The 17,325-nt window shown below is 34.9% G+C and overlaps 1 protein-coding gene across 3 annotated transcripts in view; it reads right to left on the reverse strand.

The window, feature by feature from the left end:
- LOC134234945 (ubiquitin carboxyl-terminal hydrolase 34-like) overlaps positions 1–17,325 on the reverse strand; it is a 46,247-nt gene that overhangs the window by 17,927 nt on the left and 10,995 nt on the right. For 2 of the 3 annotated variants that reach the window (XM_062717023.1, XM_062717021.1), the window contains exons 19-54: positions 17,114–17,238; positions 16,680–16,807; positions 16,268–16,357; positions 15,849–15,941; positions 14,713–14,795; positions 14,449–14,603; positions 14,233–14,349; positions 13,859–14,044; positions 13,441–13,644; positions 12,971–13,225; positions 12,658–12,846; positions 12,058–12,186; positions 11,732–11,854; positions 11,190–11,273; positions 10,841–10,927; positions 10,178–10,351; positions 9,889–9,965; positions 9,759–9,802; positions 9,407–9,531; positions 9,145–9,303; positions 8,818–8,934; positions 8,364–8,543; positions 7,940–8,123; positions 6,749–6,978; positions 6,491–6,637; positions 6,160–6,216; positions 5,800–5,877; positions 5,399–5,493; positions 5,112–5,281; positions 4,516–4,678; positions 4,132–4,210; positions 3,981–4,034; positions 3,572–3,700; positions 3,407–3,471; positions 1,574–1,703; positions 1,358–1,423 (exon numbers count right to left, since the gene is read on the reverse strand). In XM_062717023.1, coding sequence (XP_062573007.1) covers positions 1,358–1,423; positions 1,574–1,703; positions 3,407–3,471; positions 3,572–3,700; positions 3,981–4,034; positions 4,132–4,210; positions 4,516–4,678; positions 5,112–5,281; positions 5,399–5,493; positions 5,800–5,877; positions 6,160–6,216; positions 6,491–6,637; positions 6,749–6,978; positions 7,940–8,123; positions 8,364–8,543; positions 8,818–8,934; positions 9,145–9,303; positions 9,407–9,531; positions 9,759–9,802; positions 9,889–9,965; positions 10,178–10,351; positions 10,841–10,927; positions 11,190–11,273; positions 11,732–11,854; positions 12,058–12,186; positions 12,658–12,846; positions 12,971–13,225; positions 13,441–13,644; positions 13,859–14,044; positions 14,233–14,349; positions 14,449–14,603; positions 14,713–14,795; positions 15,849–15,941; positions 16,268–16,357; positions 16,680–16,807; positions 17,114–17,238 — 4,571 coding nt within the window. The remainder of the gene's footprint in view (positions 1–1,357; positions 1,424–1,573; positions 1,704–3,406; positions 3,472–3,571; positions 3,701–3,980; positions 4,035–4,131; positions 4,211–4,515; positions 4,679–5,111; positions 5,282–5,398; positions 5,494–5,799; positions 5,878–6,159; positions 6,217–6,490; positions 6,638–6,748; positions 6,979–7,939; positions 8,124–8,363; positions 8,544–8,817; positions 8,935–9,144; positions 9,304–9,406; positions 9,532–9,758; positions 9,803–9,888; positions 9,966–10,177; positions 10,352–10,840; positions 10,928–11,189; positions 11,274–11,731; positions 11,855–12,057; positions 12,187–12,657; positions 12,847–12,970; positions 13,226–13,440; positions 13,645–13,858; positions 14,045–14,232; positions 14,350–14,448; positions 14,604–14,712; positions 14,796–15,848; positions 15,942–16,267; positions 16,358–16,679; positions 16,808–17,113; positions 17,239–17,325) is intronic. The other variant, XM_062717022.1, reaches the window with a different exon arrangement.

The raw sequence follows: 17,325 nt of genomic DNA on the forward strand, positions 1-17,325 counted from the left end.
TTTCAAGCATATATAGTCACATAAAATTTTAACTGCTGTCTATATTGCTCTAAGATAATTCCATTCCATGAGATTCAAAAAGAAACAAGCAAATTCAAAGAATTGTGGTCCCCCGCTTTCGGTGTATTTGTTGGTGAGATGTTATTTTTTATGACATATTGTGTCTAATATGAACATCCTATCATATGTCATTTCATAGAAATTATCATTGAAGGATGAAAACCCTTTTCCTGACCGTTAAAAAGTTACGGCCAAAATTAATGTTTTTTTAAAAGTAGGTCAACTCCTCAAAGGGTCAAAGTTGTTGATGAAAGGTTTTCTCACAAGGATTACATATGTGAAGTATGAAAGTCCTAGCCCTTAAGGTTCAAAAGTTGTGGTCAAGGTAAAGTTTTCACATAAGTACCTAAATCTTTAAGGTCAAGGTCAAAAGATCAAAGTTGTTGATATCCAATAAAATGTCTTGCAACAAGGAATACATATGTGAAATATAAAAGTCCTAGTATCTACCCTTCAAAAGTTGTGACCTAAAGTTTTTTTAAAGTAGTTAAAACTCCAACAAGGTCAAAGGGTAAAAGTTGTTGTATTCAATGAAAGGTCTTCTCAAAAAGATTACATATGTGAAGTACGAAAGCCCTAGCCCTCACCGTTCAAAAGTTATGGTCAAGGTTAAAGTTTTTTCATAAGTATATAAATCTCTAAGGTCAAGGTCAAAAGGTCAAGGTTGTTGGTATCCAATGAAATGTCTTGCAACAAGGAATACATATATTAAATATAAAAGTCCTAGTATCTACTGTTTAAAAGTTGTGACCAAGGTTAAAGTTTTTAAAAAGTAGTTAAATCTCCAAGGTCAAAGGGTAAAAGTTCTAACTTCTTGGTATCCAATAAAAGGTCTTCTCACAAGGATTACTTATGTGAAAAACGAAAGCCTTAGACCTCACTGTTCAAAACTTATGGTCAAGGTTAACCTTTTTTCATAAGTACGTAAATCTCCAAGGTCAAGGTCAAAAGGTCAAGGTTGTTGGTATCCAATGAAAGGTCTTGCCACAAACAATACATTTGTGAAATATGAAAGTCCTAGTACCTTCCATTCAAAAGTTATGGCCAAAGTAAAAGTTTGAAATTTCTGTGTAAAAGTGGGTCAAACTCCAAGGTCAAGGTCAAAAGGTTAAATTTGGTGATACCCAAAGAAAGGTCTTTCACAAGGATTACACATGTGAAATATGAAAGTTTCTACTAAATCAAAAGTTATGGGCAAGGTTAAAGTTTTTGTGACGGACAGACTGACAGACGGACAGACGAATGAGATTTAATGTCCCCACGCTTTCGCGAAAGCGGGGGACAATAATGCCCATACCTCACATGCAGCTGGACAGGAATTAAACTGCTTTGTTAGAAGCTCAATCCACTGCAGCATTGTGGGCTGAAACAACAAAGTAGATTAATTACAGTGAATTAACTTCCAATGCAGTAATCAATGCAGTAATTAAACTGATAATGTCAAAAATACCTAGTATAATATGACAACATCTCTCCCACACATATATATCAACAGATACGAAGCAGTACTTACCTTTTCTTTGGAGTGGATCAATGTTTCTAGAACAAAGGAAGTGCTGAGCTGGGCCGCTTTGAGTGATACCTGGGTTTCTGGGTCCTTGGGTAGAGTGGTCGGAATGTAGCCACAGATCTGCCACATAAACCTGCAAAACGTAAACTTCATTTTCACTTCTGATAATCCTGACAAAGAATTACCCATCTAATATTTGAAAATCAAAGGCCTGAAGAGCCATAATGGCCTACGTGCTTGACATGGATGTAAAATGTAAGGAAATGTAATATACTACAAAATTGTTTTCCCAGCATTTAATGCAAAGGGGGGCTGGGGGTTGCTGAATTGACAAAGGCGTTTCTTGGCAGTTGAGTTTATTTTATCTAAATTCATATTTAAATGAAAAATAAAAATTCACTAATAAATTCTTTTTTTTTTTTTTTTAAAAAAAAGGGGTAAATATATATATTGAACAAATTGTCATTTTTTACTTAAAATTATTCAACAATAGAGTTTTTTTTATGTAAAGAGATCTAATCACGAAAAATTGTTCTATTAAAATTTTCTATTAAGCCACTGTCTTTTTACTGTTTATGTATTGTGCTATTTTTGCTATCTACAATTAAATAGGCCCCTAATGATCCTCCTTATTTTTTTTTATGTATCTACTCTTGTAGTCATCTTGAAACTTTTGTTCTCATTATGTAGCACCAATGTAATGCTAACTGCATGTAGATATTGTCACTTGGAGCGCTTCCACACATATATGCGTTTGAACTAAGTGCTTTCCAGAGTTCAAGTAAATTCATAAACATTGATAATGTTAATCACACGTTTCATTTTCAGTACATTAATGCAAAAAAATAATGTCTTAAATATTATGTGTTTAAATAATGAATCTTTTTTAAGTGGAGCATCAATGTTATTTATAGAACGACAAGTGAATGTTGGAAAACCCCACATGTGCATCAACAAGTGTATTGCTTTTACCGTTCGTACTATTTGACAGCCATCAATTACATTTTTATGGTTATTAATTAATATTTTCATCAACTACAAGCTTGATACTTCGTAATATACCAGTAATTAAATTGCAATGAAGAAAAATTGACAGCTAGGCTATTGCATCATACCCCGTACCGCGATAAGCATTGAGTTCACAACATTGAGTTGGCGGGAGATCGTGATCGCGTTACCGCCATGCAAAAACGGCCTTAGGAAATCACTGCTTTTAGCAGCTGCTTAAACAGTTTGTAAGGTAAAATACATTTAATCTGTATTCCTACGAACTATCTGGTGCACAGACACATCTTTAATTTAGATCGCCACATAAACCTGCAAAACGTGTCCTCACAAGAGTTTATTTAAAGTTTTTTTATTTCATCTTTTTCAGTAGCGAAAATTAAATGAAAATAACAAGGTTTTTGATTAAGAACTTGGTAAGTAAATTTCACAACAAAGGTGAATAGAATTAAAGAAAAGGACTATTTTATCTTGCTCATGTTTACTAGAATACACACGGAACTCTTTGCCGTAAAGATACACCGGGAGCTATATGGCTTCGTAAGCCATAAAAAAATCCCAAAATGACAGAACAGCTGCAATTCTTCCAGTCTATTTTCAAGGTATTGAAGAATGTATACAGTAAAACATGCTTATAGCCAACACAATAATAATGAATTGATGCTTATAGAATTTCATTACTCAAGAATTGAAAAGCACATTGCTATTAGCTAATTATAATGTACTCATTTAAAAAAAAAATCAGTTTTAATACACATCCAAAACATGCTGGCACAAACACTGTATCTTCAACTCTACCAGAGACACATGTATTTCTATATAGAATCTTACCCAAAATATGTGTGCTCAAAGATGTTGTTGTCTTGTAGAAATTGTGTGTTATCCTGCCATATCCACTGCAAAATAAAAAAAACATTAAACAATGATTAATACTGTAATTTATCATATGAAATACTTAATTAACAAAAATATGTTATCCTACAAAGTGAAATTTACCTCCCCTAGTTCCTTGGTCAACTCAAAATTAAATTTAGTTGGCTGTTCCTGCTCTATGATTCGGATTTCTTCTTCAGCTCTACTGCCAAGGGGCTTTCTCTCATAAAATAACATGTAGGCACTATTTGTCTGAAAAATCATTAAAGGACTTAGTCAAAAAATGCAGAATAACAGAAGACTGATGGTCATACAGGACAAAAAATATTCCTCCTAATTATGAGGTACAAAAATGTCCTTATACAGACAACAAAATCGACAAGTTTATCAGGACATGAACCACATCAGGAAGTGAACAAAGAACAGCAGAAGCAATATCTTGTGATTATATTGGAAAAAGAATACAAAAATCAGGTATAAACAATTTTCAAAATAACGTCTTCGACATAAACTTTCTAAATAAAAAAATTACCTTTTCAAATGAGAAGTCCATAAACTTATCTGTGACAGAATCATATGTTTTACTCTGAAATAGACACAAGTTTTTAATAGCATTATTATTTTAAAATTATTAATTCATTTATCATCCACATCAATAAAATAAAATCTAAAACTATACATACTGTGACCTCTCCTCCAAAACATTCTGATGCAATTTGACTTGGATCAAACGGTTTCACCTCAGCATCATTGAATAAATACCTACAATAATGAAAACAGAAACTAAGAATGCCTTACTTTCACACATTTTTTTTTGCAAGATGCTGTAGGAATGAGTAAACTTGTCAGTACAACGACTTATCATTAATTATGGACTGGAAGCTTAAGAAAAAAGCTACAATTATTTTGAAAGATGATATAGAAATGTTAGAATAACAAACTACTGCTTTGTTTATCTACACATTGGAATACAGATTGGGGCAAATCCTTGCAGGCCCTCAATATCAAATACATGGATGTTCTATTTAATGCCTTATTTCTTAAGTTTATACATGAATATTATTTACCACTTATCCTGCCCACTTTCTGCCTTGTGAAGTTTGTCCCGTATAAAACTGTAATAATGGCCGCCATCAGCTGTCCCCGTGTGAACAGTCACCCCGATCAACTCATACTCGAAGATGTCGTCTTCTTCACTCTGAACCAGAAACTTGTCATCTTCATCATCATCTGAACAAAGGGTACACAAAAATACAGGGTTAGGCTTTGTAACTTATAACTTTAAAATAACAGATACATGTGACTTACATGACTTTACCAGTTTTATATATGAGGAGCCTAGGACAGCACATGTACATTTAGCATTAATAAAATTCAATACATTTTTTTCTTTAAAATTTCCAGGTTTTCACATGATATGTTATATAATGCTTTGACCATCATTTGCAAAATTATAATGCATCCTTACATACATTGCAAATTTTGAAAAAAAAAAATATTATGAAAAGTAGTGCCTCAATAATATTTTCTTTACCAAACATCTGCATGTATCAAGAGCATTAAGAATCACTTGTCTGATGTAAAATTTCAATCTTTTAATAGTACATGTATATGAAATATTTATCTGCTACATTTTCAATTTCTAAAATATCCAAAACCTCACCCCTGAGTTTGTCTGGCCCCATCAGGTTTTTCTCCATATACTGTGACATGTCCAAACAGAGAGGGAAGGAGAAATGAGTGTTCACTTTCTCTTTCATCATGGTCACCATGTTAAATGTGTACCGCATTGTGTTAAAGCAAAGGATCCTTGGTAATTTCTTAAAACAGGCTCTGTAACATGAAAAAACAAAACTTTACTTCCCAATATGGATACATTTTATAGTTCATTCCTTGAAGGGCCTTCAGAAAATATATCATGTATAAAGTATTACTATGTTGATAATTTACCTCTTCTCAGCTCGAACTTTCTTCTGGCACTTTGAACAAGTGTACATATTGTCGCCCTCTAACATATCCTTCACCGTCACCTCATCTAGAGATTCCTGTTAAAAGTTAGAGACAGAATAAAGATCTTTCTTACATACATGTATACTACATTGTAAGCACCGAGTTAAGTAAACTGTATGCAAAAAAAGCAATGTCAATGTTTTGGTCAGGTTAAGAATGTTTTTCTCTAAGGGTGTTAATTGCAACTGTTACATGCATACACATATATTATCTCTGAGTTCCCTTTTGCTCAGTGTGTTGCTTATGCTGAGGAAAACATTTGTTAAATGCACCTAAACCAATCAGATTTTAGTATAAAATACATGTATGAAAAAATAATGATGCAATTTCCAAAGTCTTACATAGAGGTTCTTCATGTCTGTGACCTGACACCGGACTGTATAGAATTCCTCCAGAGTTCTGCTAACATGGGGACAGTCCTGAAACAAAAAAATTGCAAGTAATACATGTAGGTAGAGTAGAAATTTATAAATGACTGTACAGATATCAAAATCTCTTCATTCTAACAAGAAAAAAAAATTGTTCTGTTATTAACTACTCAAAAAATGCATTTAAATTTTTATTCTGTTGTGTGTATGAGCGTGAGTCTCTAAAGATCTCATCAAGTAGAAATAAAATCTAGTGTAAGATGCTGTTTTTCAACCAACTTCTTTCAGCTTTTAACAGATATTGGTTTCCCCCTTATTCCTATAAAATCTTACCAAGGACACTACATTGTTGGTGAGAACTCCTCCAAACAGATTCTTCACTAGTGTATGCTGAAATAAAGGGAGATGTGAGATAATATTCAGTATTCATTACATCCATATTAACTTGTTACATGCTTTAGCAAACTTTACTAATATAAGCTATTTTCAGATTTGTTTCTTGACCACGAAAACATCAATAAATTTTGAAAATCAGCAGATATAAACCAGAGTCTGTTAATATAGAAGTTGGTCAAAGTACTACAATTTATGGATCATCTATCTGTATTCCTGGTAAAGTCTTAACCAGTTACTTTATTTAATCAAGCAGGTAGTCTCCACATACCATATCAGGAGACATTTCCTCCAGCTTGCTGATGAGATCGGTGAAGAATTCTGTCATGTCTTTCTGTTCTCCAGTGTTCAGTGGCTGCTTGTCCATTGTGTAAGTCTTACAAAAACTCCTCGGGTTGTACGCCTTCCTCTCACTTTCCTGTTTTGGAAAAAAAAATACATGTTCATGTCTTCACATTATTTTTTAACAAATTTAGAGTGCAAGAATACACAACATAGATATTTTTGGACAGGACAGGACTGCCCTAACCTGTAGATAGGCAAACATTTTCTGTAGCTCTGTTAATGTGCCCTCGTACAGGTTTGTCTTAGGACACTTGGCCTGTAGGACAGACTGCCGGGCCTGAGGAATCATGTACAGGTGTTGCATACAGGTGGCCATGTAGCAGGTGGCTCCCAAGTTCGTCAGCCCCACATAACCACATTTAGAACGCCCATCATCATGTGGCCAGTAATCCCACAGGTAGGGGGCATGGGAATCTGAAATTATTAACGTATATTTTGATTTACTGATCTATTGATTTATTAAATTTTTTGATTTCCTGCTGGGCACAGTGTAAAAAATAATTATTCAAGGCTTAAGTAAATATACACTGTATGTATACTGTATAGCAGGTTGAAATCGCGGTCGGAAAAAATCGCGATCTGATCAGTTTTTAGCAAATCGCGGACATTTAAATTCGCGGAAGAGAAAATCATACATTTCTTCAACACTACTTGCAAGCATTTTTCTTTAGGTATTCATTGTGTGACCTGAGATTTCCTGTCTCTATCTTACGAAAGTCTGTAAATGTATATCCCGCATATCAGACAGGAAGTCAAGTCTATATATTGTGTCGATGTTGATCGATCCTGATGAATAATAACGAAACATGCACCGGACTGATCCCGATTTGAAGTTAAAATAATGTTATGCACACAGATTTTCTTATTTCCAGGTCCAAATTTGAAAAAAAATGCATTTTCATTAGATAATGTTGAACTTTTAATCATATAATTAAAATTAATTAATTGTCGTTACCCAGCTGTTTACTTTGTAAGTGCCTTGATTGAAGGTAATGACTGAGTGATACGCACGGGTGAAATTAAACAAGCATGTTTTATTAAATAATAATCACATCGCACTTCTTCTAGATGGCAAAATTAATCGTTACCTATAAAATTAATTTAACAATAATTAATAAGCTTTAAAAACACCAACAACCACGCTTTTGTAATTTATCCATACTCTCGCGTAATTATAAAAACAGTCTACATTTAATCACAGAAAAATAATAAATTTTCAATTTATCGTTATAAATCTTTAAAAGAATTATTCACCGTATGTTGAATTTGCGGAATTTCTTTTTCCGCGAATATAGCGAAAATTAACTCCGCGAGTTAATTTCCTGCTGTACAGTATATGCTGTGTATTTAAAAATGAATTATTTCTGTTGCCAACCTTTTGTGTGCTGTTGCATCATCCTCTTATGCAGAATCAGGTAGTTCTCCACAGAGCCTTTGACAAACTCCACCAGTAAATCATAGGCAGAGGACCGCGAGGTCTGACTCTTACACTTTGGGAGGTAACGCTTGGTTGGGGAGGGAAGAGCAAACAAGAGCCAGAAAACCTCATCCAGAAATTTCTAACAGATATGTCATATCATTATATTATAGTTTGAAAAACATATTTTTATAATTATGCAAATTTCATATGAAATTTATACATTAAATTTACTACTCTCATGTTTTAACAGAAACTTCATATGCAGGTATCATTCTACATTAATATATTGCTTTCGTATTAGGTGTTACCTTAAATCTTACAGTAAAGAAACAGAAATAAAATATGATTTTATTTCTCTTTTGTATGTATTATTTATTACCTGGCCCTCTGGAGAGGTCTTAAATGGGGGTTTGTGTTTGATCACAGCTGTACAGAGATTCAGAATACCAATCAAGCCATCGTCTTCTTCAAATCCATGTCGAGTCTCGTAAAATGGCCGGTCCAGTACGTGCTGGGACACTTGTTTGGCCAGCTGATTCAGGTTAACGATGCTGTCCTGCTAAACAAGAGATAGATACAGATAATGATTACAGCCAACACCGTAAATCAGAACCAGCACTGGATCTAATGACAATTAATGCATGTTGTCTGCTTCCCTTTCTTATTTGACACACAGCCATTCTGTGCACAAATACACCTGTATGCAATGTACAGGCACACAAACTGACAGTACAAGTTATGTCAAAATCATTTTTAGAATAACAAGAATGAATACTTAAATTAACATGAAGTCTTTGAAAAAAAAAGTTAAAATATGTATATTCTTTACTTACCGAGTCCGACTTTGCATCATCCTTAGATATGCTATCCACAAATCTGCACACTAGCCAGAAATAGTCCCTACAACCAGGGCCTGGGGGCTCCTTTTCTTTCTCCTTTAATCCCTCAACCTACAAAACAATTACCCTCATTCTATGCATGTTAAAAAACACAAAGGTAAATAGATGTCTATATACAAATACACGTAGCTAGTTATTGATGTGATGTCATGTGATAAAACTTCATGACAGATCATTTATACTACAACCATCTTATATTTAATAATAGAACACTGTTCTTAAATTCTGCTGATGACGTTAACTGATAAAGACATGACAAACCTCCAGATTCTTCACTGGTTTTATGGACAATGCATCCTCCAGGAAGCTCAGAAGACTGGCTAAGGTTGGTAACAACAGAGTGTATCCTGTCTTCCCATCCGCTGTCTTACCAAGGCATAGACGGTACAGACCCATACAGGCTTCTCGTCTGACAAATGGCTGAAAGGTATCGGAATATCAGAACATCAGAAGTTCTCAAACTCTCTTATAAACATCACCACATGTGGGGTCTGTATAGTACCTATAACCAGAGAACACTCACCTCTGGAGCCTGAAGAGTAAGTCTCTTTAACCAGGGAACAAAATTGGAGGATGTACACAAAGCTTGTTTGACGTCATCACAGGAGTAGGCCCAGGATACCAGGAAAGACAAGGAATAATGCACCACTGTACAAAACAGAAAGTACATGTTATTACCATTCCTTTACTACAGTGTATTATTTGAAAGATGAATTATACTAACTTCATGAGGTGAAAAAAAGGGTAGTGCAAAAGACAATTCACAAATAAATTAATATTTACAATCTAGTGAATAGTGCCAAAGAACAACAAAACATGTGCTGTGTTTTTACTCTGTTAAACATGCAACTGAAATAAGTGTGTAGATGTCTCACCTTCTGCTCTTCCCCAGGTGCCAGTGTGGACTTGATTTGTGTCACTGTTAAAAAGAAATTCCAGTTTTATCTAATATTCACAAAAATAAAAAAAACTCAGAATTAAGCTTAAGCATGAAAATGTCCTTACCTGGGCACTGCTGCATCATACAGGATCTGCATCAAGATTTTCAGGACTGAATCAATGTTCAACATGGCAAGAGTGGACTGGAAATTCAGAGCAAGAAAAAAGGTCACTAACATTGCATTGATATGTATATACATGAATATATTGTCATTTTTTTCAAATTAAGAACTAAGAAAAAATATTTTGTACATGTAAATGTACTTTGCACTAAAAAGCTTGAATTTCAAATATAAAACAGACCCTCCCTTTTCAGTAGCCTGTTTGACTCTGTGGAGGGGGGAGGGGACTGTACCTGATTAAGCCTGGGGATAATGATCCGCTCACTTCCTCCTTTGTGTCTTTTCATCTTCTTCCTGGGGCTCTCGTAGGATTCAAACACATCATCATGTCCGGCCTCCGCATCTGAGAGCTCCACAGAAAACTGGCTGATTAACCGCAGCAGGTAGGCCAGGCATTCCTGGTTCCACTAAAACATAATACATCAGGTTTATCAAACGAGCATTCTAAGTGCATTAAAGCTTATTGCACAGTTGAACTTTAGTTCCTCTAATATTAGTACATGTTGTATCTCAAAGATCATGGATATTTAAAAGCAATTTGAAAGTCCCAACCACTTATTCTTTATGCATCTGAACTACAATATCTTGAACTCTCCATTATCTTTACATTTTATGTTGGTCTGTTTGAGATAATGAAGGTTGATTGTAGCTTTATATTTAATTATGTTGAAGTTTTATTGAATGAAGACTTTTCAAAATACAGGTAAATCTTATTTCATCTGACTGTCAATATTACACAAATAATGTACAATCGCAACATTAATTGCAAGCATTTTTGTACTAAACAGTTTCCATAAATCATAATTCTGGGGTACATTCAAATACAAGAGCAACATTATAAACTTCAGGGCCTATATATAAAACAACAGCCAGCTAAGATCAGTGATACTCTATACCTGACTCCAGGCCTCATCCTCCTGTGCCTGTAGACTCCCAGATTTAAAGATGTTCAACAAGTGCTTCAAGCCACCTTTGGAGATAAACTGAAATCATATGTTAAAGGAATCATCATAATTTTTTCTCTTATGTAGTTTGACCCTTTTCCTAACTATCTTATCATAAGAATGCTTCCTTGAACTTAAAAACATTCTACAAGTACATGTATATACCGGTATTCAACTGCAAATGCATGTATCTTCTTTGGAAACAAATTGGCATTTGCACACTTGTATATTAATGATTACATAATGTTGTATGACTTGGTGACTCACAAGAACAGAGTAGTTATGACTATAAATGACAAACCTTCATGCTCCAGATCTCCTCGTCCTGTGTGTCGAACTCTGAGTCTGTACTGGTGGTCCTCGAGTCTCCCCCTCCCATCCTCATCTGTCAAAACAAATACAGTATAAAGGTAATGATATAAAAAAAGTCCCTATGTAGAGGTCCTATCACAACTGTACTCTATAGGTACAATATGAAACCCTACTCAACCAGTTCTCTATAGGTACAATATGAAACCCTACTCAACCAGTTCTCTATAGGTACAACATGAAACCCAACTGGTTAGGTACAATATGAAACCCTACTCAACCAGTTCTCTATAGGTACAATATGAAACCCTACTCAACCAGTTCTCTATAGGTACAACAGGAAACCCTACTCAACCAGTTCTCTATAGGTACAACATGAAACCCTACTCAATAAGTACCAATCTTTGACTACTCATAAAAAGATTTGATCTCCATGAAACATATTCATCCTGGCAATTATAATATCTTGACTTAAAATATATCAACATATTCAATGATCCAGTTAATTAAAACAAACATGATCCTGATACTTACGATGGACCTTCTGCGATGTTTTGTTCCACGGGAGAGAGCTTCTACGATCTGTAGGGAGTACATTAACTTGTGTGGGCTCTGGGAATCTAGCAGTTTATCCCATATCACTGTCTGCTCATTACACTGTAAATAAATACACTCATATAGTTTACCTCTCTGTGTCAACAGGTAGCTGCTGTAAAATGTGCTTAAAGTAATCTTTAACTTATGAATGAAAGAAAAGTCATAATTAATTACATAACTAAATTAAATCAAAAGTTAAATTTATTGGGCTTGTTGAGCATTGGTCAATGCCAATAACATAACTACCTGTATCTGACACCTACCTCCTCAGACATGAGACTCTTAAATCCGTCCCACATGTTCTGGTTGGTGGGGAGTAACATCAGTAACTCCCACACCTTCCTAGACAACACCCTGGCTTTTGTCTGTAGACCCCATCTCTCCTGGCTTTCCTGTGAAAAAAAAATTGAGACCTTCTATGTAAACTATTGTAAACACTTGCAATAATCTTTTAAATTTCATGCAATCGTTTTTAAATACTTGATCAAAATCTGTATGGCTGATGCATTGTAGCATGTAATGGTACTATTGCTTATTTTCAAATCCCTCAAGAAATTACATGCTATTGTATAAATCTACATGAAAGTAAAACTTTTCTAACAGAACAAAATGTGCCGATCAGTGCAACATATATTCTGTAAAATCAATAATTTTATGGGGGTTTAATTTTCTTAGTTTTCGAGGTATGAGGACACCCACAAATTCATGTCCTCCATGAAGATTAAAAATTGTAATCAAGACAATGCCACACTTAAACTATAACTACAAAATCAAATCCCCACGATAATAAGTGTTTACAGTAACTGCATATTAAGTAAGTGTTTACAGTAACTGCATATTTATAACATAAAGTTTTTCCTCACCATAGTGGGAATTGTGAACTGTAGCTTGCCAAGTTGCTCCAGCAGAAGGAAGAGCTTGTTGAAGTGTGGTTCAGTGATCAGTAACATGACGGGCAGTCTCTCAGGAACTGGACAGGGAAGGCTGGAGGACGACAAACTGCCGTCCGTCTTCCTGGGGGGTCGACTGGCTCCCACCGACACAAACACCAACTGAAGTGCAATAAAAAACAAGTATTAGTGTTTTTTTCCTTTACCTTAAGTTTGATTTATGCATTTTAATTTTTAGGTTATTTCTCATTCAAACTGTATTCAGTATATAAAATAAGGCATCTACCTGGTTGTCTTTGAACTGTAACTCTCCTAACGACTTTTCATCCATGTCCACGGTCAGCTCTTGTCCCAGTGTTATCATTCTGATTGGTCCATCCCCTAACATGGCTCCCAGGATAGGAGACAACATGGCGTTTCCATGACTACCACTCTCGGCCTGGTGTCGGGCCATCTGCTGTTTATGGAGTCCGTCCCACCAGCGAGCTACTTCTGCTCTCAACTCAGCCACTAAGTCTGTAGACACCATCTCAAGCTGAGTCTGTTAGAAGCATAAATTCTTAATAATAAACACACTTCAGAAACAGCAAATTCCTTTTTTTAATCTTTCAAAAATACTTATGACTGTGTCATTTGTCAATTGTGAAATTGTTCCACTTGGTAATTATTTCCATGTTTTCAATAAATATTCCTTCACATCCCCGTGTACATGTTATGTATTGCTTGTCTACCTCTTGACATCACGCCTTAACATACCTTGTCCGCCATCCCTGCTGGCTGTAACACAAGGCGTAGAGGACTGGACTGTTTCTCCTGTATGTTCCTCTGATGACTTCTTATCCCCTTCCCCTCAATCTGCCAATTCCTTAAGTGGTAGGCATACCGCTTCCTGAAGGCCTCCAAGTGGTTTTTCAGGAGAACCAGGCCTCTTTGGATTACCAGTAAATGGGTCTCTGGATTCTAAAATACAGATAATGGAATGATGTTGTAATGCAGTCCATGAAGTTATGTCAAGAGAAAACAATATGCAAAATTTGAGGAACAGTATGTTTTGCATACAATAGTTACATATAAATTTGTTTGCTTTAAAAGATACCTCGGCAAAATCCAGGCAAAACAATCTCAATTCATCAACGAAGGAACAATGATAAATGCATACGAATATAATACTTACAGATTCTATATCAGTAAGAGCACTAGTCAGATTATCCATACATCGCTGTATGAATTCAGCCTCCTTTTCCAGGTGTCCATTACCGTAGTTGATGTAATAATTGTTAAGGATCTGAATGGCTGTCATACTAACATCCGTGTTATTGGCCCTCAAGGCAATACTCCACAGCTGGTCCATACCACACACCTACAGAATAGCACCAGCAGTGTACAAAATTATTGAAAAAGAGATAAAAAAAAAAGAAATGTTAAAGATATTTTTTGATATCTTGCCATATTTCAAGCTCCATCTTTCTTCTTCTAAGTACACATGTTCCAACGTGTATTTCACAAACTTTAAGAAGTACATGTATGTCAAGAAAAATGGATGTTTACCTGATTTTCAGACAGTTGCTCATCAAAGGAGGAGTTTGCCATTCGTGTCAGGTGTGACAGCTGCTGGAACAAGTTTAGACCTACCATACTCATTGTTTCTGCCTTTAGCTGAGGCATCTACAAGTAAATAAACAAAAAATTAATAACTCTTTGTAACATAGTCATAAATACAAATAATATCAAACTTTGCACATTCTGAAGAGATCATTTTCCTACCTTTTCCAAGAATATATGTTTAAATGTTTCTAGACAGAGTGCATGATGGTCCTTGCTCTTGGCCTGATTGAGGAACCAGTTGAGGCAGTCATCAGAACATTCCTCATCCAGGGCCACACACCGCCATAGAGTGTCCACCTGTTCTAAGTTCAGCCCTACAACAGTACAGCTCATTGTCAATCAGCTTCAGATGCCTTTATTTTTACATTAGTTATAACTCAATTTCACCAATTCATTCACATGGTCAGATAATATGAAACTTACGAAATCCATCAGGGGACACAACTGAAGAAAAGACACAGGTTAAAAACAGTAGCCTCACTTGAATTTCCTCCTTGTGACTGTACCTAAGATAGGAATGACAGCGTGAAAATGAAAATACTAAAATACACAATGATGCACAAAATAAAACTATTTACAACTTTGTAATATACATGCTGTGTGTATGCATCAATTGAAAGCTAATACATTTCACATACATGTTAACTCTCCCGATTTAGGCGGGAGTCTACCGCTTTTTCACTCCATCTCCCGCCTACCGATTTAATTCAGAAATCTACCGCTTTTCTACAAAAGCTGCGTCTAAAGTATTTTTGGTTCGCTTGGGTATCCATTTTTGAAGCCACTCTCATAAAATCTCGCTAGATATCGCGTGATTTGACTCGGAATCATACAAACGCTTTTTTTGTACATAGATTTCAAGCACGGATTTGACAACGACAACAACATAAGACTACCAGTGATTACATTGGTTACGATAAATTAATCAACATCCCTGCCATGAAAAAGGAGATACAGCTTTTAAGAATTAGATGAAAACATTTGACATCGTCTTTAAAAGCACAGAAGCTCACAACTTTATCAATAAAGTCAATAGAAATCACTCGATTGACCAAGCCATGTGGCACATCTCTACTTTCGTTTTCGATCATCGCGGGAAATCTGATTTGTATAACGAAAGATACGAACTTGTGTTAGATCTAGATTAAACCATGCCATCATTTGTTTTGTTTAAAAACTGAATGAACATTCAGAATTATTGCTTCTAGGCTATTTCAGCAAAGATCACTCTTCAAAAGGCTAAGTAAAGCAGCCAATCCAAGCAAAATGATGAGCATGAAAAATATTTGAATTTGTACAATTTATGTCAAACTTAAGGTGTTTCTGTCTTCTTCTTTGCTGTTGATATTTAAGATTAATTAGTGTAGGTACCTGATTTCATTCAAGGCTTATAATATACATGTATATTACATGAACAATATCGATAATCCAAGTGTTAAACAACACGCGCGCAATGCTACCGCTTTTGAAGTCTGAATCTCCCTCTTTTTCATCACAATAGGTTAACATGTATGCATTTCATATCATTAAGACTAAGACAGCCTAAGTATTGTACTAACATTGGGTTTTTCTCCCCAGCTTGGACCTTTTCTGTGTAGTGGACTAGATTAATGAAGAAGTGTGACATCATGTTCAGATCTTTCTCTGCCCATCTACAAGAAATGAAAAGTGGTAAAAATAGGTAAAAAAAATCTCATTTTTGCTTCAATTTTTTTTCTTAGAGTGTGTACAAATATACATAAAGTAAAACTCCAATATATACTGTAATGAAGTCAATTGAACCTTTAATTTTACTACCATATAACAAAATTTCTTATCCATAAAAGGAACAGAGCTACCAAGATTTCATCAAAACCAAGTTTTCTATAAATGAATTTTACTCTACTTCTACATAAATGGTTATAAACTTACACTTCAATTTTAATTCTTCATAAAAAACATTACACAAAATGACTATATAACACACAGAAGTACTTACAGAGTAACATGATGAGTATCTGCCCCGCCCCTGAACTGCTGGAAAGAGCTGAACACCTTTGGCAAAAGTCTCAGTGACACAACAACCGACCTAATAAACAAACACAACATACTGAAATGTCTAGTGTATGCTAGTAAAATTGTAACATCTTCTCTGAAAGTTTTGACTACAACAACATCTGAAATCTGTAATATACATGTACCTTCAAAGCAGTTTTAATTTGCAGTAGCACCATGAAAATGTACCATAATTTACAGACACTGATTAAATTTCTTAATAAAATGGAATTTTTTATGCAATTGGTTCAGTTCAGTTTCTAACAAATTATCTACAATGCAATAGCCTGCTTTAAGCCTAAATGAAATATATGTATCTCGTAAGAAATTAAGAGATATATGTATTTATACAGTACCTGTTATGAGCTAAGTTTTCTATACAAGCTTCTATGAACTTCCTTCGAATTCTGCGATCTGTGGAATAACACACTAAGGTACACAGGGCCTTTTCTGCTTCATTAGCCAGACCCTCTGGCAGTAAATTCTGTCAAAAAAGAAAAATATTCCACCAAATAAATATTTTCAAAAATAGACATACATAATCAAAGTCAAACATAAAATAATTTTGTTGAATAAAAGATATGAAAATATAAAATCATTTCACTGCTACAAAGAACATGTACACTAAAGGGTATATATGTAAGATCTTAGATACTAAGTTCATATTTGCATTCCTTTGCAAAAATTGCATGCATAAACATACTGGCACCACGTTTAAGGTAGTCCAATCTTCGGGTTCTGAAAATCAGGCATTGAGTAATTGAAAATGCTCACAAAAATGGACACTTACACAGGTATCCTCCTGTACTAGGTCCCATAGAAGTGTGTTGCCTTTCTTACAAACATTATCAATGGAGAATTCAGAACAGCTCTTCAGGCTGGTTTCTTTTGCAGGAGTACGGTGATGCAGTACATCTGATGAAAAAAGCAATGTTTTACACATAAAAAATGGATAATGTATTAAAGTAAAGACAAGACACTTTCTATTTTTATGTCTTTTGA

This window comes from Saccostrea cucullata, unplaced genomic scaffold (genome assembly GCF_032062105.1).
Source record: "Saccostrea cucullata isolate Sc308-1 unplaced genomic scaffold, CSIRO_AGI_Scuc_v1 ctg617, whole genome shotgun sequence".
Taxonomy (NCBI): domain Eukaryota; kingdom Metazoa; phylum Mollusca; class Bivalvia; order Ostreida; family Ostreidae; genus Saccostrea; species Saccostrea cuccullata.